The sequence below is a fragment of the Schistocerca serialis genome, chromosome 6 (genome assembly GCF_023864345.2).
Source record: "Schistocerca serialis cubense isolate TAMUIC-IGC-003099 chromosome 6, iqSchSeri2.2, whole genome shotgun sequence".
Lineage (NCBI taxonomy): Eukaryota > Metazoa > Arthropoda > Insecta > Orthoptera > Acrididae > Schistocerca > Schistocerca serialis.
The window spans coordinates 286,053,046-286,072,515 of NC_064643.1; the positions used below are offsets into that span (position 1 = coordinate 286,053,046).

A 19,470-nucleotide genomic window follows, 5' to 3' on the forward strand; every position below is an offset into this window, starting at 1 on the left:
TATCAGAATGCTTCTGAACTTCTTGAGTTGTCTGAATGGTTTTGTCCTCAGTCACTAAAGCACTGATGTTATTGGACACCGCTAGACTGAAGCTACCAAACTTGCAATGTCTGATGGATCTTTTCCTTGTTTTGGAAAGATTGATTGTAATCAAATCTTCTGGTCTACACCTAGTATTACTACTGTGGACTGCAACACACAAACCTGTTAATCCTTCTTGCACTACAGCCAAACCAGCATGGAGATTCAATGTAAGCTGTTCTTTTTCCGGTATTGTGCAGCACTATTGACATGGGTCAAATGAACCTACAGATACCAACTTGGCCTTCATCCCATAACATAATGGCATAGTTTTGTGTGACATCATGGGTGTGCAAGCAGAAGATAACAGCCACTGACAATATTTCTTTTGCACCTGTATTAGTTTTTGATATGTAGCTTGTGATGATCTGTAGCATAGCCCAATATTACCTTACACTGAAAGATGACAATCTGGTTGTGAGCTGGCTCAGCCAAAGAATGTCAAAACAAAATCTTAGACATGATGAAATACTGATCTGTAGCATAGTTGAGGTCTAGGTAAAGTATTTGACATTGTGCCACACTGCCAACTGTAAACAAAGGTAGTGAGTGGCAAAAGACTTTACAAGTAGCAGAACACAGTATGTTGTTCTTGACTGGGAGTGTTTATCAGACACAAGGGTATCATCAGGAGCAGTGAAGAGTGGTAGGACCATTGTTATTTTCTATATACTTAAATGATCTGACAGAAAGGATACATAGCAGTCTGTGGTTGTTTGCGGATGATGCTATGGTGTATGGGAAGCTGTCGTAGTTGAATGACTGTAGGAGGATACAAGATGACAAACAAAATTTGTAGCTGGTATGACAAATGTCATCCATCTCTTAAAGTAGAAAAATTTAAGTTAATGCATGTGAGTATGAAAAACTAACCCAGAAAGTTCCAATACAGTATTTATGATGCATTGCTTGCCACTGTCACACTGATTAAATATTTAGGTGTAATGTTGCAAAGCAATATGAAATGGAATAAGCATGTAAGACTGTAGTAGGGAAGGCAAATGGTTGAGGTCTGTTTATTGTGAGAATTTTAGGAAAGCATGATTGATCTGTAAAGGAGACCCCACATAGGACACTGGTGCAAGACATTGTTGAATACTGTTCAAGTGTTCAGGATCCGCCTACGAAATATCAGACCAGCTGTGTGGCTGGATTGAACAGTTTTTAGCAAACAGAACACAGCATGTTGTTCTCAATGGAGAAACGTCTACAGACGTTAAAGTAACCTCTGGCATGCCACAGGGGAGTGTTATGGCACCATTGCTTTTCACAATATATATAAATGACCTAGTAGATAGTGTCAGAAGTTCCATGCGGCTTTTCGCGGATGATGCTGTAGTATACAGAGAAGTTGCAGCATTAGAAAATTGTAGCGAAATGCAGGAAGATTTGCAGCGGATAGGCACTTGGTGCAGGGAGTGGCAACTGTCCCTTAACATAGATAAATGTAATGTATTGAGAATACATAGAAAGAAGGATCCTTTATTGTATGATTATATGATAGCGGAACAAACACTGGTAGCAGTTACTTCTGTAAAATATCTGGGAGTATGCGTGCGGAATGATTTGAAGTGGAATGATCATATAAAATTAATTGTTGGTAAGGCGGGTACCAGGTTGAGATTCATTGGGAGAGTGCTTACAAAATGTAGTCCATCAACAAAGGAGGTGGCTTACAAAACACTCGTTCGACCTGTACTTGAGTATTGCTCATCAGTGTGGGATCCGTACCAGGTCAGGTTGACAAAGGAGATAAAGAAGATCCAAAGAAGGGCAGCGTGTTTCATTACAGGGTTATTTGGTAAGCATGATAGTGCTACGGAGATGTTTAGCAAACTCAAGTGGCAGACTCTGCAAGAGAGGTGTTCTGCATCACGTTGTAGAGTGCTGTCCAGGTTTCGAGAAGGTGCGTTTCTGGATGAGGTATCAAATATATTGCTGCCCCCTACTTATACCTCCCGAGGAGATCACAAATATAAAATTAGAGAGATTCGAGCGCGTACGGAGGTTTTCCGGCAGTCATTCTTCCTGCGAACCATACGCGACTGGAAAAGGAAAGGGAGGTAATGACAGTGGCACATAAAGTGCCCTCCCCCATACACCGTTGGGTGGTTTGCGGAGTATAAATGTAAATGTAGAATGTAGATGTAAATGTACGTCAGATTAAAGGAAGACACAGAAGTAATTTGGAGGTGGGTTGCCACATTTGTTACCTGTAGGTTCGAACAACATGCAAATATCGTGGAGATGCTTCCGGAACTCAAGGGAATCACTAGAGAGAAGAAGACATTCTTTCCGAGAAGCACTATTGCGAATAATTAGATAACCAACATTTGAAGCTGAGTACAGAACGATTCTACTGCCGTCAAAATACATTCCGCATAAGGTCCATAAAGATAAGATTAGAGAGATTAGGACTTGCATGGAAGCATAGTCAGTCACTCACTCTTCCCTTGCTCTATTTGTGAGTGAAACAGAAAAGGAAATGACTAGTAGTGGTACATGGTACCCTCCACCACGCAGCATATGACGACTTGCAGAGTATGTATGTAGATGTAAACATGCGAGTTTCATTGTCAGTTGAGAAAACAATATTTAACTCTTTGCATAATTGACGACTATCACTGCATCTCCTACAACACACATTTCTCACAATGAAACCAAACAACAGAAAATCCAGGATGGAATGTAACAACATCTGAGAAGGACAGTTGCTACTCACCATATACTGTAGCAGTGATGCTGGGTCGCAGATGGCACAACAAAAAGATTCTAACAACGATAGCTTTCAGTCATTAAGGCCTTTGTCAACAATAGGTACACTCACTCACTCACTCACTCACTCTCTCTCTCTCTCTCTCTCTCTCTCTCAAACGCAAATGCTGCTCGCACACACGACTGCAGTCTCAGGCAATCGAAAGTAGTTTCAGTTGCCTAAGACTGCAGTCATGCATGCGAGTTACATTTGTGTGTGTGTGTGTGCACGCATGCGCCTATGTTGACAACAGCCTTAACGGACGAAAGTTATAATTGCGAGAATCTTTTTGTTGTACCACCTGCGGCTCAGCTTCTCCACTATAAGGTGAGTAGAAACTTTCCTTGCCTAATATTGTTACACTTCTCACAATGATTGTCATTCATTACACTTCTGTTACAGTTTGCATGCTTATCCATCACGACAGTTGAAGTATTCAGTTAAAAAGCTTTATTCAAAGTAATAAAACACCTCAGGGATTTCTATATTTTGATTTTTTAATAAAGATATTGGAAAATGACATTATTTACTGAAAATTGTGTAGGTATTTTATAGCTTTTAAGCTCAAATACTCTGTGTATCAAAATTTACATACACAGGAAAATAAAAATATTTACGACAGACAATTTTATTTACAAAAAAGTATGAAAACTATATATGAAAGACCACAGTAACAAAGATTCCAAGAACAGTTTATCTAATCCTATGTGTTGGTTAGGGAAGATTCAATGAGAAATGCAAACATTTACTGCCACAAAAACCAATGTGATGTTTTTTCGCAGCCACTACATAACTGAGGCAAACTGAAGTTAACTTGTCAGTTTATATTCAACTAACAGTTTCGTGAGTTTTTACCAAACCAAATAATTATAGGTACTTTGAGAGAAGTCACAACTGTTGGGTTGCGTGCTACTGCTGATAACGTCTTGAAAGTTGAACAATAGGAACTGAATAGTACACATCTTGTCAGCAGCAAATCAGAATACCCATTCACAATTCAGATCGTTAATACTTAAAATTAGCCGGTGTTTCATTCTATTAGCCTAGAATTTAACCATATCATCAGAATTTTTGGCAAACCTGAAGTAAGGCACACAAGCAGATTACTGCAATGACAAATTTATATCTCAGGCTACACTACCCATCAATTTATTATGGCAATTGTATTTTCCTGTTTAGATTCACTGATATGGCCAACTCACAAGCAAATTATCAGTGTCCAAGCTAACCTAGACTTCAGGCTTCACTACAGGTTAGTCTGTCAGCCCATGTAGTTTCCTCCCAAAATAATACAAAGTCAGTAACCAACCTAAAAATGCAAAATAACCAGATCAATAAATGTTATTCTGCCACTCTCCACATCAATAACATGTGTAACCAATTTGGATGGTCTACCAAAAGAAAACATTACTTTCAACGATTCTCACTGACCGTCACATACCATCATCTGACTGGCTGTGACCAGTGTCAACAAACTGCCAACATAAGCACATAATGCAAGCAGCACCAATACTGTAAGTGCACTTAAGCCATTATTTTTATCAAATCACATTCATTGGCTTTGTCAGCTGAGAGAAAAACTGTCACTCCTCAACCTAACTTAGAAATAAAGCTGTGCTAGAGATAAATATGTCACCATAACTAAGATTTCAAATTCACACACAACCTAACTGTCAGTTTCTAGCTTAACCTAGACCTAGGCTAAGTCACAGATAAGTCTGCTCCCACAAATTACGTTCCAAAAAATGAAACAGATGCAAAATAAATATTGTCAGTCTTTTGTCCTATTTCTGTTTGTGCCTTTATGAAATGCCATATGATAATTTTATAATGGACTGTCGCCAATGTTTAGTATACATAACTTCAAAGGCATACAATGTTAGGCTAATGCAGGCTGTGCAACAGCACCCCGATGCAAGCAATACATAATTTCCTTCACATTTTTGAATGATAAACCTTTAGCTTTCCAATTATTTCATCACAGTAAGCTGAAATAAAATATTAATGGCTGATAATTTGCCAAGAATGACTAGGAGATAGAGGAGTTGTTCTCTACTCACCACAAGCCAAGAGGAGCAAACTGCTACAAGCACATACTTAATGGAATGATAAAACATAAATAATTGTGAATACTGTTGGATAAAATGTATCACACCTGAATTTTACTGAACTGAATTATTTCAGCTGTCATGACATATCACTGGTTACAGTAATAATCCTGTTTCAATCCTACAAGGATTCTAAGATGAATCAGTTTTCATATGGCCCCACTCTGTAGTAATCAATATAATATTTTCTTCTTCACTACTCCCCTAGCCCAGCAGAAGTATCAGTCCTTTCTAAATGTCTCACCTTTTGCTCTACTGCCCATTCAACCCTGCCTGAACCACCGAGCAAGGTGGCGCAGTTGTTAGCACACTGGACTCGCATTTGGGAGGACGACGGTTGAATCCCGCGTCCGGCCATCCTGATTTAGGTTTTCCGTGATTTCCCTAAATCGCTCCAGGCAAATGCTGGGATGGTTCCTTTGAAAGGGCAAGGCCGACTTCCTTCCCTAATCCCATGAGACCGATGACCTCGCCATTTGGTCTCTTCCCCCCAAACAACTCAACCCAAAACTGTCTGACTCAGTTCAATTCTCCATTCAACCATGATTCACATCCACTGCCCCCAAATCCTCTCATGATAACTTTCCAGAATTTATTAATCTCAAACCTTGCCTACCATCATTCCCCAAATTCCTCAACATGCACACTTACCTTACACCTGCAGAAAGAATTGCAATACACCACTTAAAAATAAATCCCAACCTTATATCTTACCAGCTGACGAAAGCTCCATCATTGTTGTTCTTAACTGCAAGGATTACCTGACAGAAGGACTCCGCCAGCTATCAGCTTATCCACCTACAAACCCTGCCACAGTGACCCCATTCTAGAAATCCAGTAGGATCTCCAGTTTCTTCTCAAATCCTTATGCCCACCCCAGAACCTCTCCCAAGAGTCAATCTTTCTCCTTCTCCCTACCACTTCCTGTACCCCTACCTTCTGCTTTCTTCCTAAAGTCCATAAACCCAATCACCCAAGATGCCCCGTTGTGGCCGGTCACTGTGCCTCCAGTGAGAGAATCTCTTTTAGACCAACACCAGTCTATTATTCGCAACCTACCCTCCTATGTAAAAGATACCAACCACTTCCTCCTCCTCTCCACAGTTCCTGTTCCTTAACCACATGATGCCCTGCTCATTGCTGTTTATACCATCTCCCTTTACATTAACATCCCCAATACCCATCGCCTTACCACTACTTAACACTACCTTCCCCAGCACCTCACAGATTCCAAATCTACAATCATCTTTGTAGTTGACATGACCAACTATATCCTCACCCACAACTACTTCTCCTTTGAAAGCAATACCTACAAACAAATCCAGGGTACAGCTATGGGCACCCACATGGCATCATCCTAAGCCAAACTATTCATGGGCCATCTACAGGAATCCTTCCCAAACACTCAGAATTCCAAACCCCTCATCTGGTTTGGATTCAATGACATCTTTGTGATCTGGATCAACGGTGTGGACTCCCTATCTATGTTCCTCCAGAACACCTTCTCACCGATTCACTTCAGCTTATCCTACTCAATCGAACAAGCCACCTGCCTCAGTGTTGATCTCCTCCTCTAGGATGGCTATGTCAGTACCTCCATCCATATAAAACCTATCAACCACCAGCAATACCACCTCTTTGACAACTGCCACCCATTCCACACCACGAAATCCCTTTCATATAGTCTTGCCACCTATGGTCATCTCACCTGCAGTGACGAGCGGTCCCTACCAAAACATACCTAGGCCTTAACAGACCGTAATAACCCTACCAGTCTTGTACAAAAACAGTTCTCTCATGCCTTATCTCTCCAGTCATCCACCACCTCCCAAAGTCCTATTGTCCTGCGACAGAGGAGTATTCCCCTCGTTACTCATTACCACCCAGGACTGAAGTAACTCAATCACATTCCCCGCCATGATTTCAACTACCTCTCATCATGCTCTGAAATGAGAAATATCCTACCCACTATCCTTCTCAACCCACCCACAGTGGTATTCTGCTACCAACCAAACCCACACAATATCCTTGTCCATCTCCATACGTCTGCTCCCAACCCCTTGCATTATGACTCATAAACCTGTAATAGGCCTAGATGCAAGACCTGTCCCATAAATCCTACCACCACCACTTACTCCAGTCCGGTCACAGGCATCACCTATCCCAACAAAGGCAGGGCTACCTGTGAATCCAGTCATGTGACCTATAATCTAAGCTGCAGCCATTGTGCTGCATTCTATGTGGCCATAGCAAGCTACAACCTGTCCGTCTGCATGTATGGTCGCTGACAAACTGGCCCAGAAACAGTTGGATCACTCCATTGCTTAGCACACAACCCAATGTGATGTTCTTCATTTAAATGACTGCTTCAGAGCCAGTGCCACCTGGATCCTTCCTACCAACACCTGCTTTTCTGAACTGCACAGGTGGGAACCCTCCCGGCAATACATCTAACATTCCCGTACCCGTCCTGGCCTCAACCTTCGTTGGTCATTGTCCTTATACATCTAGCCCCTTCCTTTTCCCCTTCCAGCACTATTAAGACCTCCACTCCACCAACACACCCACAGTCTTTTTATTTCTCTCCTTTTCCACTATCCACCTTCCCTGCACTCTGTCTAGCCTCCTGACTGTGTCTAGCTTCCCTACCCTCTCTACACCTTGTCCCTGTACGCTCCCACAATCAGCTCTTTACCATTCCCCACCCATATCTGCTATCCCTCCCCCTCCCCGCCTCCACCTTACCACCACCATATGGATGCATCTCTCATCATGTGCTGCTGCTCACAATCTGGCCTCAGCATGCAGAAACTGTGGTCATGTGTTTGTAAGTTGCATTTGCGTGTGTGTGTGTGTGTGTGTGTGTGTGTGTGTGTTTGTGTGTGTGTGTGTGTGTGTATATGTGTGTGCGCGCGCTTCTGACGAAGGCCTTGTTGGCTGAAAGCTAACATTCTGTCAGTCTTTTTGTTGTACCTATCTGCAATTCAGCATCTCCACTATATGGTGATTAGCAACTATCCTTTTTATAATACTTTCAGTATTGTAATTGTGTGGTAAATGAGATAATAGTTTGAGCAATGAATATATTTCAGAACAAATAAACTTTTGTTACAGTTAAGGGCACTAATACTATAGTATGTAGAGGGTGGGGGGAACCTAGACTTGGGGATATAGAGTATTTTTAATGTTATGGAAGATGTAGACTTGTGAGTAAGCACAGAAAAGTTCCAGTTCTGACTTTTAAAAATTTGCGTAATACTGACTTTTACAAAATTTCCTTGGAGGAAAAACACGTTAATATATATATATAAATTGAGGGAAACATTCCACGTGGGAAAAATATATTTAAAAACAAAGATGATGTGACTTACCATACGAAAGCGCTGGCAGGTCGATAGAAACACAGACAGACACATACATACACACAAAATTCAAGCTTTCGCAACAAACTGTTGCCTCATCAGGAAAGAGGGAAGGAGAGGGAAAGACGAAAGGAAGTGGGTTTTTAGGGAGAGGGTAAGGAGTCATTCCAATCCCGGGAGCGGAAAGACTTACCTTAGGGGGGAAAAAGGACGGGTATACACTCGCACACACACATATCCATCTGCTTGTGTCTGTATATGTGTGTGTGTGCACGAGTGTATACCCGTCCTTTTTCCCCCCTAAGGTAAGTCTTTCCGCTCCCGGGATTGGAATGACTCCTTACCCTCTCCCTTAAAACCCACTTCCTTTCATCTTTCCCTCTCCTTCCCTCTTTCCTGATGAGGCAACAGTTTGTTGCGAAAGCTTGAATTTTGTGTGTATGTATGTGTCTGTCTGTGTTTCTATCAACCTGCCAGCACTTTCGTATGGTAAGTCACATCATCTTATATATAATAGAAGGAAACATTCCATGTGGGAAAAATATATCTAAAAACAAAGATGATGTGGCTTACCAAACAAAAACGCTGGCAGGTCGATAGACACACAAACAAACACATAAAATTCAATCTTTCGCAACCAACGGACGCTTCATCAGGAAAGAGGGAAAGACAAAAGGATGTGGGTTTTAAGGGAGAGGGTAAGGAGTCATTCCAATCCCGGGAGCGGAAAGACTTACCTTAGGGGGAAAAAAGGACAGGTATACACTCACTCACACACGCGCGCGCGCACACACACACACACACACACACACACACACACACACACACACACACACACACACACACACATCCATCTGCACATACACAGACACAAGCAAACATTTGTAAAGGCAAAGAGTTTGGGCAGAGATGTCAGTCAAGGCGGAAGTAAAGAGGCAAAGATGATGTTGAAAGACAGGTGAGGTATGAGCGGCGGCAACTTGAAATTAGCGGAGGTTGAGGCCTGGCAGATAACGAGAAGAGAGGATATACTGAAGGGCAAGTTCCCATCTCCGGAGTTCTGACAGCTTGGTGTTAGTGGGAAGTATCCAGATAACCCAGACGGTGTAACACTGTGCCAAGATGTGCTGGCCATGCACCAAGGCATGTTTAGCCACAGGGTGATCCTCATTACCAACAAACACTGTCTGCCTGTGTCCATTGGCATGAATGGACACAGGCAGACAGTGTTTGTTGGTAATGAGGATCACCCTGTGGCTAAACATGCCTTGGTGCACGGCCAGCACATCTTGGCACAGTGTTACACCGTCCGGGTTATCTGGATACTTCCCACCAACCTGTGAGAACTCCAGAGATGGGAACTTGCCCTTCAGTATATCCTCTCTTCTCGTTACCCACCAGGCCTCAACCTCCACTAATTTCATGTTGCCGCCCCTCGTACATCACTTGTCACTCAACAACATCTTTGCCTCTTTACTTCCGCCTCGACTGACATCTCTGGCCAAACTCTTTGCCTTTACAAATGTCTGCTTGTGTCTGTGTGGCTGGATGTGTGTGTGTGTGTGTGTGTGTGTGTGTGTGTGTGTGTGTGTGTGAGAGAGAGAGAGAGAGAGAGAGAGAGAGAGAGAGAGAGAGAGAGAGAGAGAGAGAGAGAGAGAGAGAGTGTACCTGTCCTTTTTTCCCCCCCTAAGGTAAGTCTTTCCGCTCCCGGGATTGGAATGACTCCTTACACTCTCCCTTATAACCCAAATCCTTTCGTCTTTCCCTCTTTCCTGATGAAGCAACCATTTGTTGCGAGAGCTTGAATTTTGTGTGTATGTTTGTGTGTCTATCGACCTGCCAACACTTTTGTTTGGTAAGTCTCATAACTTTTCCTGCGAACTGAGGGGTGGGGCGCGGGATAGCACCCACTCGCTTCCTATGCTGCCATTTCATGAGAATTAACAGCATGAAGCAGCAGAAAGCATGAAAAACACATTTAAAAGGCAGGGTTTTCACGCTTCCTCGATACTCGGAAAGCATACAAAGTAAAAAATTCTTAAATAAAATTCAAAATGAAGGTAATATTGTTAGTTTGAGGTGATATTTAAGTGGTATTGTTAGAACTTAAATTTAATGTTAATTTTCACCACTTTTCTTATTTTTTTCTGAACTACAATTTTAAATTGAATAAAAATTATACCATAGTTAAGCATTACATTTAAAAACTGTATTCCTAAACTTTTTACAGCATATTTAATTAAGATCTGTAGAAAAAATGAAATAAAATAAAGATTAAACAAAAGCTGCAACAATAGCCATGAATTATGATGTGACTGTTCTTGGACACCCTGCTGTTTAACTGCAGCCCATTCAAACCAAGTACAGCGCAGATTTAATATTTATAATTTAATTACTTTTTCCATACTTCCAACAATAGGCTCCATAACACTTAAAACTGAAGTCAATGTATAATAAAAGGAGATGAGCCCTATGTAAGTTTCATCTTTACGAAAACTGTGGTTATGATTAATACATCATGAATAAAAGGTACTTACAAATGTATAAATTATTGTTATGTTATGTTATATACCTGCATCACCAACAGATATTCAGTTTCAAAATGAATTGTAGTTCACCAAAATCTGATATAAGGTTCTTTAGTTCATGCAAACTTTACTGAATTATAACTCAGACTAGTAAAGATTTAGGAGATAACTTTGACAGTTTTTTTACAGTAATTGACATATGTAACATTTATTTATGATTTAAAAAATGAGGTCAATTTCCTCACTTTTCATCCGACTTGAAACGGAACAGCCTGTATGTACTATCTTGTCTTTCAATTAACAAATACAAACTAGGCAATTGGATTGTAGCCAACAACTGTGCATGAGCAGCCCGTTGTGAACGTTAGCCAACGTACAATGCTCATATAACTAACCACTAGCTGTTCTATGTGATTGTGCTCTACACACTTTCATTTCATATCACAACTGCTGAAGGATTTCTTACATAGATATAGCAACTAGATTTGGTCTGTTAGGGCAATGTATCTAGGTACAAAGTTTTCCACATTTCTGCCAAACCTGTGTTACAGAGCTGGTAATGTTATACTTTCACTTTACTGCCTATGAAATCATCCACTGACAAACATAATTTCCTTCATATTTGCACATCCTGTCACATTACACACAAAAACCATGGAACTTAGTTCAATAGAATTAAAGCACACAACTGTTTAGATTACTGTCAACAAAATAATGCAATTGAAAAATATAAAAAAATACCTATTTCATACTGCATTACCTCATAACCAAGAGAGAAAGAACTACAATTTGGCTACTTCAAATAAAAACGGAGCAATATGGAAGTTTTTCTTTGATCCCTTGAGTAATGTGTGTAGAATAAAAATTGGAAACAAATGTTCAGGCATTAAGTTAGAAAACAAATATATGACAAATTCAGTACTGCACTTAGATATGGGGATGATTTATTTTTCCTTTATTTAACTAGCTGCCACTGCCATAACACATGTGATACATTGCCCACAACAGCAATTACACAAACAAAATACAAAGTCTCATTCGAAATCAGTGAGCCCTTTTTTACTTGTCTGTATACTGTACATCCAAGTGAAGTGGATTATATGACATCATAAAAATATGCCAAGGAACTGATATGCTCACAATAACGAAGGATTTAACAGTATATTGCGCGTATCTTTTGCGGCAAATATTAGCTATGTCTTTCTCAAATCAGTTTGTTCTCAGGCAACTGCTTCCTAGCAGCAGAACACAGCTGTTTCCTGTGCGAATCTGGCAAACATAATTAGCTCAATCACATCTCTGAAATTAAGTAAAGATTATACGCCTTGAAAAATAAAACAAAACTAAATAAAATTACCACCTATTTGACAAAACACCCGCATATTGAGACACGTAAGAAACCAAGACTGGTATACGAAACTGATCCACATAGCGCGCGCAATCACACACGTCAGACGACACAATTTAAACTGAACAGTGAATATGTTTTCACATTAAACACACACACACGAAATTTCCCACAGTAGATCGCAAGAGCAGCACGGAAAGAAGAAAAGAGAACCCAATTTACGAATAATCAAAGAAAGTTTTTTTATGCCTTCATCATATTGAAGCCACAATTTTTTTCAGTAAAATGGAAATTACATGCACTTCGTTCTAGATAATCATTCACCATTAAATATACAGTCACAACATAAAAAACTTACAACGAATTTTGATTTTCTTTTGTAGTGTGAGCAACCTACAGCCCCTGCTTCTTCCATTTTGATGATGCTGAGGTTTGACAACTATCGACAAAATCCAAATATTCAAGAATCGCACAGTAGCAGTCGATGTCATCCATCGATATGGTGCACAATGTGTTTATCGTATTTGTTTACTGTTTAAAGGGTGGATGAAACAATTCAGCGTGGTAAGGAGGAAATAACAAGTATATGTTTTGAAGTTTACATAATATATAGAACTTAAATAGCCATAAATAGCGTACGTAATTCTCCGTCACGTCGTAGTACAATCACTTGGAGCGGTACTTTTTAAATGGAATACTAATGATGAATTTCCATTACTGTGTACGTGCATATTAATGTTGCAATACGTTCAGTTGAATTTCCAGATCTATATTTGCACCTGATGAGAGGATGCTGCCAAGGTAAGGGAAGGGGTTAACGTCTTTAAAAACCATTCTATTGGTGGCGATATTTTTTCCCCCTTCCCAAGGTAGGGGTTGGTTAAAGATTTGTGTTTTTGCTAGTATACAGTTTGAGGCCATTCATTTTCTATGCTGCAGAGAACTCATTCCGAATCAACACTAGTTCTTCGAACTTAGCTACAGTTGCATTGTCATCAGCATATTGTATCTCAAATAATACTGCAGAAAATGTTATATTCCTTACATTTAAACGGCTCAAATTAAACAGCTTCCCATCCATTCTGTTAGTTAACTGCATTCCTTGGGGGGGATCATCTTTAGCTAACTGCCTGGTTGTCATAACATAGATGGAAAATAATTTGGTGGCAATCATGCACCGTTACTTAACACCAATATTTCTTGATACGGATTGGCCTACCACCAGAATCGTTACCAATGACAGCTGCTGTCGTATCTGTGTAGAGCAATTTCGACATGGCAAAGCATTTCTGTGAAAAACTATATAGATCTAAGATTTTTCATAAAACTTCTTGGTTTACAGAGTCAGATGCCTTAGTGAGGTCAATAATGGCAATGTATGGCCTCCTGTTTTGTTCCCGTATTTTTCCTGAAGCAGACGATCTGTGAATACCACATATGTGGTTCCTCTAGAAAGCCCGAAGACTCACTGGTTCTATAGTAGTAATTTTTCGACTAAGGATATATTACAATTTGCGAGAATTTGAGTAATTAGCTCTTTCCAAGCCAGACAGCAAAGATATTCCACAGTAGTTATTGCAGTCTGTGCAGTCTTCTTTCTTCAATGTGGGAACCACCAGACTATTTCTGAAATCAGGAGGCAGTTCTGTGTTCCAGATTTTGACAGTTTGTTCATGTAGGCCTATGTGTCTTATGAGTTCCTCAGCACATTATTTGAGGGCTTCCATTGGTATAGCATCAGAACTCATGGCCTTGTGTTGCTTTGCTTGATTGACAGCATACTTAACTTCATTTAATGGTGATAGGGAGTTATCTTCTTCTTTGGTGGGTACTTTTTGTATTATATCGTACATTTGTTCATCAATAACTGATTCCTGGTCTTCAAAATGATGCTTCCACATATTCATGAGGGAGCATTGATATTTTTGAAGTGTACACTTGTCATTGGACCACAGTGGTTTTCTACCAGTGGTAGCTGGACCATAAATCGTGTTTGTGGCTTGAAAAGATTATTGCATATCTTTGCCTGTTAGATATTGTACCTCTTTAGCTCATATATCCACATTCTTCAGCATACACGATTTCTTTTTAAATTTTCTTTGGCAAGACGAAAGACTTCTTTCTTAGTGATGAAGTTCATGTCCTTTCAGCATCTTTACAAGGCTTTGATCTTCTCTGAGATCAGTGCTTCAATGCCATCATCATTTTCATCAAACCCTCCTGATACTCCCTGGTCTTATATTCTAATGTTTCTTTGGGGACACCCAAAATAGTGACCGTCAAATTCTCCCAGTGTTGTGTTGCATCACGATGACATCCCATACCCAGTGTCTGATGAAGCTCTTTCTTGTAATGTGAGGCATATTCTAACTATAAACTTACCAGTATCAAATGTGTGTTTATCGTTTTGGTCAGATAGTGACAAATACACGATGGGTGTAATAAGTCAGTGATCTGCCCAATAGTCATTGTGTCCTGTCATTTTTAGTGGTGAAAGTATCGTATACATCTTAAGGACAATTACATAGTCAGATATGAGATTATGTTGCTACAATCTAGGGTGCTGCCGTGATCTTTTGAAGTGATTGTTTTGCCGAAAGATGGTGTTGGTAATTGTTAATTCACATTCAGCATATTTTGCAAGTAGCGTAGTACCACTAGAGTTTTTGCTTCCATCGCCCTCCTTGCCAATGGCACCACTTGACGCTGTGAATGATGTATTGGTAGTTGTCATAGTTCCTAGTATCATTAATCAATAAAAAAAATATTTCAGTACTCCACTGCAGAAATTGCCAGTGACGATTCATACAAGGATGTAACTCCATTATATATAAATTATCAATACAGTGTTAATTAATCAACTCAACTAAAGATGACCATGTAATCTTAAATCTGGGCAGATAGCCTGTGTTGCTGTACCAAAGCTGCTCTGACCCAGCACTGTCAAGAATCGTGAATAATGTAATTTCATGAGTGAGAAAGTGACATAAATGAAGTCAACAAAGTGAAAGAGGTCATTCCATGTCGTTTCAACCAAAATAAACGTTTTTTCACCCATCTTCTCAAACTTTCGTGAAAATACTTTCTCCATCCTCCCTCTCTCTTTTCCCCCCTCCCTCCTCTCCTGCTCCCCCTCTCCCTCGCCCCCACCTCTGCCAATTTTATGGTGTTTCAAAGTAAAGTTTTGAATCTTTAACATTGAAAACAATGTGTAATACCTATAAGAAAATTGCTAGTGTGGGGGAACAAATGTAGGCCTATATGTAAATTTCTAAGGGTTTTTAAATGGTTCAACATTACATTGAATATCATGTAAAGGTAAAATGATATCTAAAGTTCCTAAAATAATCTTCAAAGAATGAGCTATCACACGTTAGATTGAAATTAATTTGGTGTGTGTTCTTTTATTGTGTTTTCCTCCATTATTGGAAAATTTAGGTCACTCTTTATTCAATTTTTTCACCAAGTGTATTATTGTTTAATCATTTGTAAAAATAAGTTTTTGTATCTTTTTATTGTTTTCAGTTTCTTTCAATAAATGATATTGAGTTTGAAAACTGATGAACAATTGACAAAATATTTGTGGATGTTGTTGTTGTGGTCTTCAGTCCTGAGACTGGTTTGATGCAGCTCTCCATGCTACTCTATCCTGTGCAAGGTTCTTCATCTCCCAGTACCCACAGCAACCTACATCCTTCTGAATCTGCTTAGTGTATTCATCTCTTGGTCTCCCTCTACGATTTTTACGCTCCACACTGCCCTCCAGTACTAAATTGGTAATCCCTTGATGTCTCAGAACATGTCCTACCAGCCAATCCCTTCTTCTAGTTAAGTTGTGCCACAAACTCCTCGTCTCCCCAATTCTGTTCAATACCTCCTCATTAGTTATGTGATCTACCCATCTAATCTTCAGCATTCTTCTGTGGATAAGTGGCAGCAAATGTGGTTCATGCTTGAGGATGCAGGAAACGGGCAGTTCGGAGTCGTGCTCACTTGGTCATTTGTTTCTGGTCATGATTGTACTGTATAACATTTGTCTAAATTTTAGCAAAACAATGATGAAAAATGTTTTTAGATCATAGAGAAGATGAAGAGCGATATTTTTTTATGTAAGAAGATTATTTGAATTTGTAATAAGATAACATATGTGAATAGAAGATGATACATTTTACCTGTGCGTAAGGGAAGATACGTGCAGCATAGATATGTTAACACTGACTGACTGTCTCAACAAACAAGTTATGTTAGAAACAGAACTGCAGAAAATGTAAGTAATTTATTGCAAGATGAAATTAATAAATAGAAATTACATAGAGGAAAAGATGGTGATGTCAAAACTACTTGTCTCCATGGTAAATATTTTTTCAAAAATATTGATTTCTAAAAGAGAGAGAGTGAGAAAGAAAGTTAACAACACACAAAAACCACGAGAAACTTGTTAAGAAAACACTAACGATACTCATTTACAGCAAAGTAAGGACAAAGCTGTTCCAAAATTATTAGGCCTAATAGTAAAACTAGAATGAAGCCTGTATCTTGTTGCAACATAAAACTTTGTTTACATCGCTCAGTGGTAATGGTATTGGTGAATATTTGAGCAAAATGACAACTCTGAAATGACAGAATAACAAAATGACAGTGCTATGAACTCCAATGGCTTTCACAGAAGTAAGATGCTCATCTTTGGAATTTTATACATGTAATGACAGCTGCGAAAGTAGATATGTAGGCTAAATTAGGGGAAAAAAGAAAATAGAAATTATTTTAGATTGAAGTGCCAAAATCTGCAACTGCCTGCCTTAGAAAAGACAGCAGAAGAAAAATTGTTGATATGGGTTTTCTGGTTGATAACATAATGAACAGTGTGCACTAAAACTGTTGGGACAGTTGCAGACTTTTCTTCGTGTGATGTGTTGCCCATTGGTGCATCTTTGTACAGTGGTCAAGCAGTGCTTTTCTGATGTTTTGTTACATCTACAGTGTGTTAACTGTAAGACGGCAGAGTTGTGAGGGGAGTGCGGGGAGAGGAGGAAGAAAGCATTGGCTGGATGGCGAAGGGGTGAGGAGCCGTTGGGAGGGGGGGGGGGGGGAGACAAGGCACGCCTACCAGTTGCAGTGCTGGCACTACAAATTGCGCGTCACGCTTACACAAAAGCAGACGAAAGGCTTGGAAGTAAAACTCGCTTTAAATGTTGTTCGTAAACGAAACTGAAATCGTCATGTACATTAAAATCTATATATATAACAATGAATGTATGTATGTTTGTCTACTATGCGCCAGGATGATTCTTGGAAAACTGTTTGAATCTTCCAATGCTACGCATGCTTTGTCCTGTGTATGTAGCAGCTCTCACTGAAGATTTGTAAATGGGGTGAAGCAATTTTTTCTGCTCCCTTTCCCTTTCGCAGCATTCAATCACACGCAATATAATTTTGTGAGCATCACTATGTACGTAATACTGGTTTCCTTCTAACCGTAGGCCTACCGGTAGGGGTTGTTGGCGACTCCCGAGATGGGCCAGCAACTGCCTCTTCACTCATTTTGATAATGTTTAGCACATCTGCACAATAAAAACACGCAGAACAGTACAGCGCAAAACAGTAACGAAGCAGACGACAATGGCTACCTTGTACAACACAGTCAGCTACGTAATGTTGGCAGCAGTCAAATCTGCGTGCCTACCGAAGCCTCCCAATGTTTACCGACTGCTACCGATTCAGGACTATGGAGAGGTCTGCCATCTAAAAGTTTACACACTGTACATCTACTTGCACACTCTCCCTGTCACATGGTGCACACTGGACAGTACCTTGTATCACAACTTTAGTGTTTGTGTTGTAAGTGGAATTAGGGAACCATGATGGCCTATATGTCTATACATGAACCCTAATTTCTATTATCTTGTCTTGGTAGTCTTTACACAAAATGTAATTTCTGGCAGTAGAATCATTCAGCAGTCGGCCTCAAATAGCTATTTATAGTTTTTCTCAATAGTGTTGCATCCACCATTTGAGTTCACGGAGCATTTTTGTAATACTCATATGTTAATGGAACCTGCTGGTAATAAATCTAGCATCATCCCTCTTAATCACTTCAGTGTATTTCTCCAATCTGATCTGGTGGAAAACTCAAACACTCAAGCAGTATGCAAGAAAGGGTTGCACTAGTGTTCTGTACACATTCTCCTTTATAGATGAGCAAACTTTTTCTAAAATTTTCCCATTTTCTCCATTTGCCTTCCCTACTACTGACCTTACATAATTGTTCCAATTCATGTTGCTTCACAACTGTTTGCCTAAGCATATTTTGAGTGTCAAGTAGCACATCACCAATACTTTATTCGAACAGGGTTGTTTTTCCACATAATCTGCAATAATTTGCATTTTCCTACATTTGGAACATGCTGCCATTTGTCATGCCATATAGAAATTTTGTCAAAGTCATCTGGTATTCTCTTATAGTCATACAACGATGACTTACTACTCACCTTATCCATCAGAAAATTTATATATATGTGGGGTTTTTCTATGGGTGGTTGGTTGTAGATGGTTTTAAAGCTCCGTTTGGCATGAATTTATGTTGAGTTTCATCCATCATCCATTTGTTCCATCCCTCTCTCATATACACTTAAAGTGGTTTATTTATTGAGGCATCAAGAGGTTGCAATTGTGAGGCAAGTCCTCCCGCAAGCTCTATATTTTCCTGTGGTAATTTTTCTTTCAGAGGATTTTTCTAATGACTACTAGACTGATCTAGCACAAGAAGAGAACTTTTCTTCAACAAAGCATCTTTCCTTTTCTCCTACACTCTCTTAATCCATAACCTCATACCAGCCTCACCCATCCAACCCTTGTCACATACGTGAACATCACCTGGCATTATTTCAGAAGTTTTTGGCATTGTTTTGCAGTTGAAAATGATCAGTGAGTTAAGTTCAGCACCGTCAGTGCAACATGACAGAACAACAGTGTAGTGCATTTTTTCATGTCCACTTGTTTTTATAGTTAAATAATGGAAAATCCAGGATGGAATTTAACAATATTATGAAAAGAAGTTGCTGCTCATCATATAGCAGAGATGTTGAGTCGCAGATAGGCACAACAAAAAGACTGTCACAAATAAGCTTTCAGCCAGCAAGACCTTCGTCAAAATTGATGACACACACACACACACACACACACACACACGTGCGCGCGCGCACAACTCATACACCCATGTACAGTCTCTGCCAACTGAAGCCACACTGCGAGTTGCAGCACCAGTGCATGATGGGAGTGGCGACTGGTT

At 39.8% G+C, this 19,470-nt stretch overlaps 2 protein-coding genes across 3 annotated transcripts in view; one reads left to right on the plus strand and one right to left on the minus strand.

Moving 5' to 3' along the window:
* Positions 1-12,597, minus strand: part of LOC126484193 (RING finger and CHY zinc finger domain-containing protein 1) — a 100,959-nt gene extending 88,362 nt beyond the window's left edge. The window contains exon 1 of the mRNA XM_050107607.1: positions 12,541-12,597. Coding sequence (XP_049963564.1) covers positions 12,541-12,597 — 57 coding nt within the window. The remainder of the gene's footprint in view (positions 1-12,540) is intronic.
* A 70-nt stretch (positions 12,598-12,667) lies between these two features.
* Positions 12,668-19,470, plus strand: part of LOC126484192 (adenylyltransferase and sulfurtransferase MOCS3) — a 206,184-nt gene continuing 199,381 nt past the window's right edge. Inside the window, exon 1 of one of the 2 annotated variants that reach the window (XM_050107606.1) lies at positions 12,668-12,746. Coding sequence is in view for 1 of the 2 variants with exons in the window: in XM_050107604.1 (XP_049963561.1) it covers positions 12,965-12,983 (19 nt within the window). In the remaining variant the exon portion in view is untranslated. Of the gene's footprint in view, positions 12,747-12,894; positions 12,984-19,470 lie in introns of those variants that run through there. The other variant, XM_050107604.1, reaches the window with a different exon arrangement.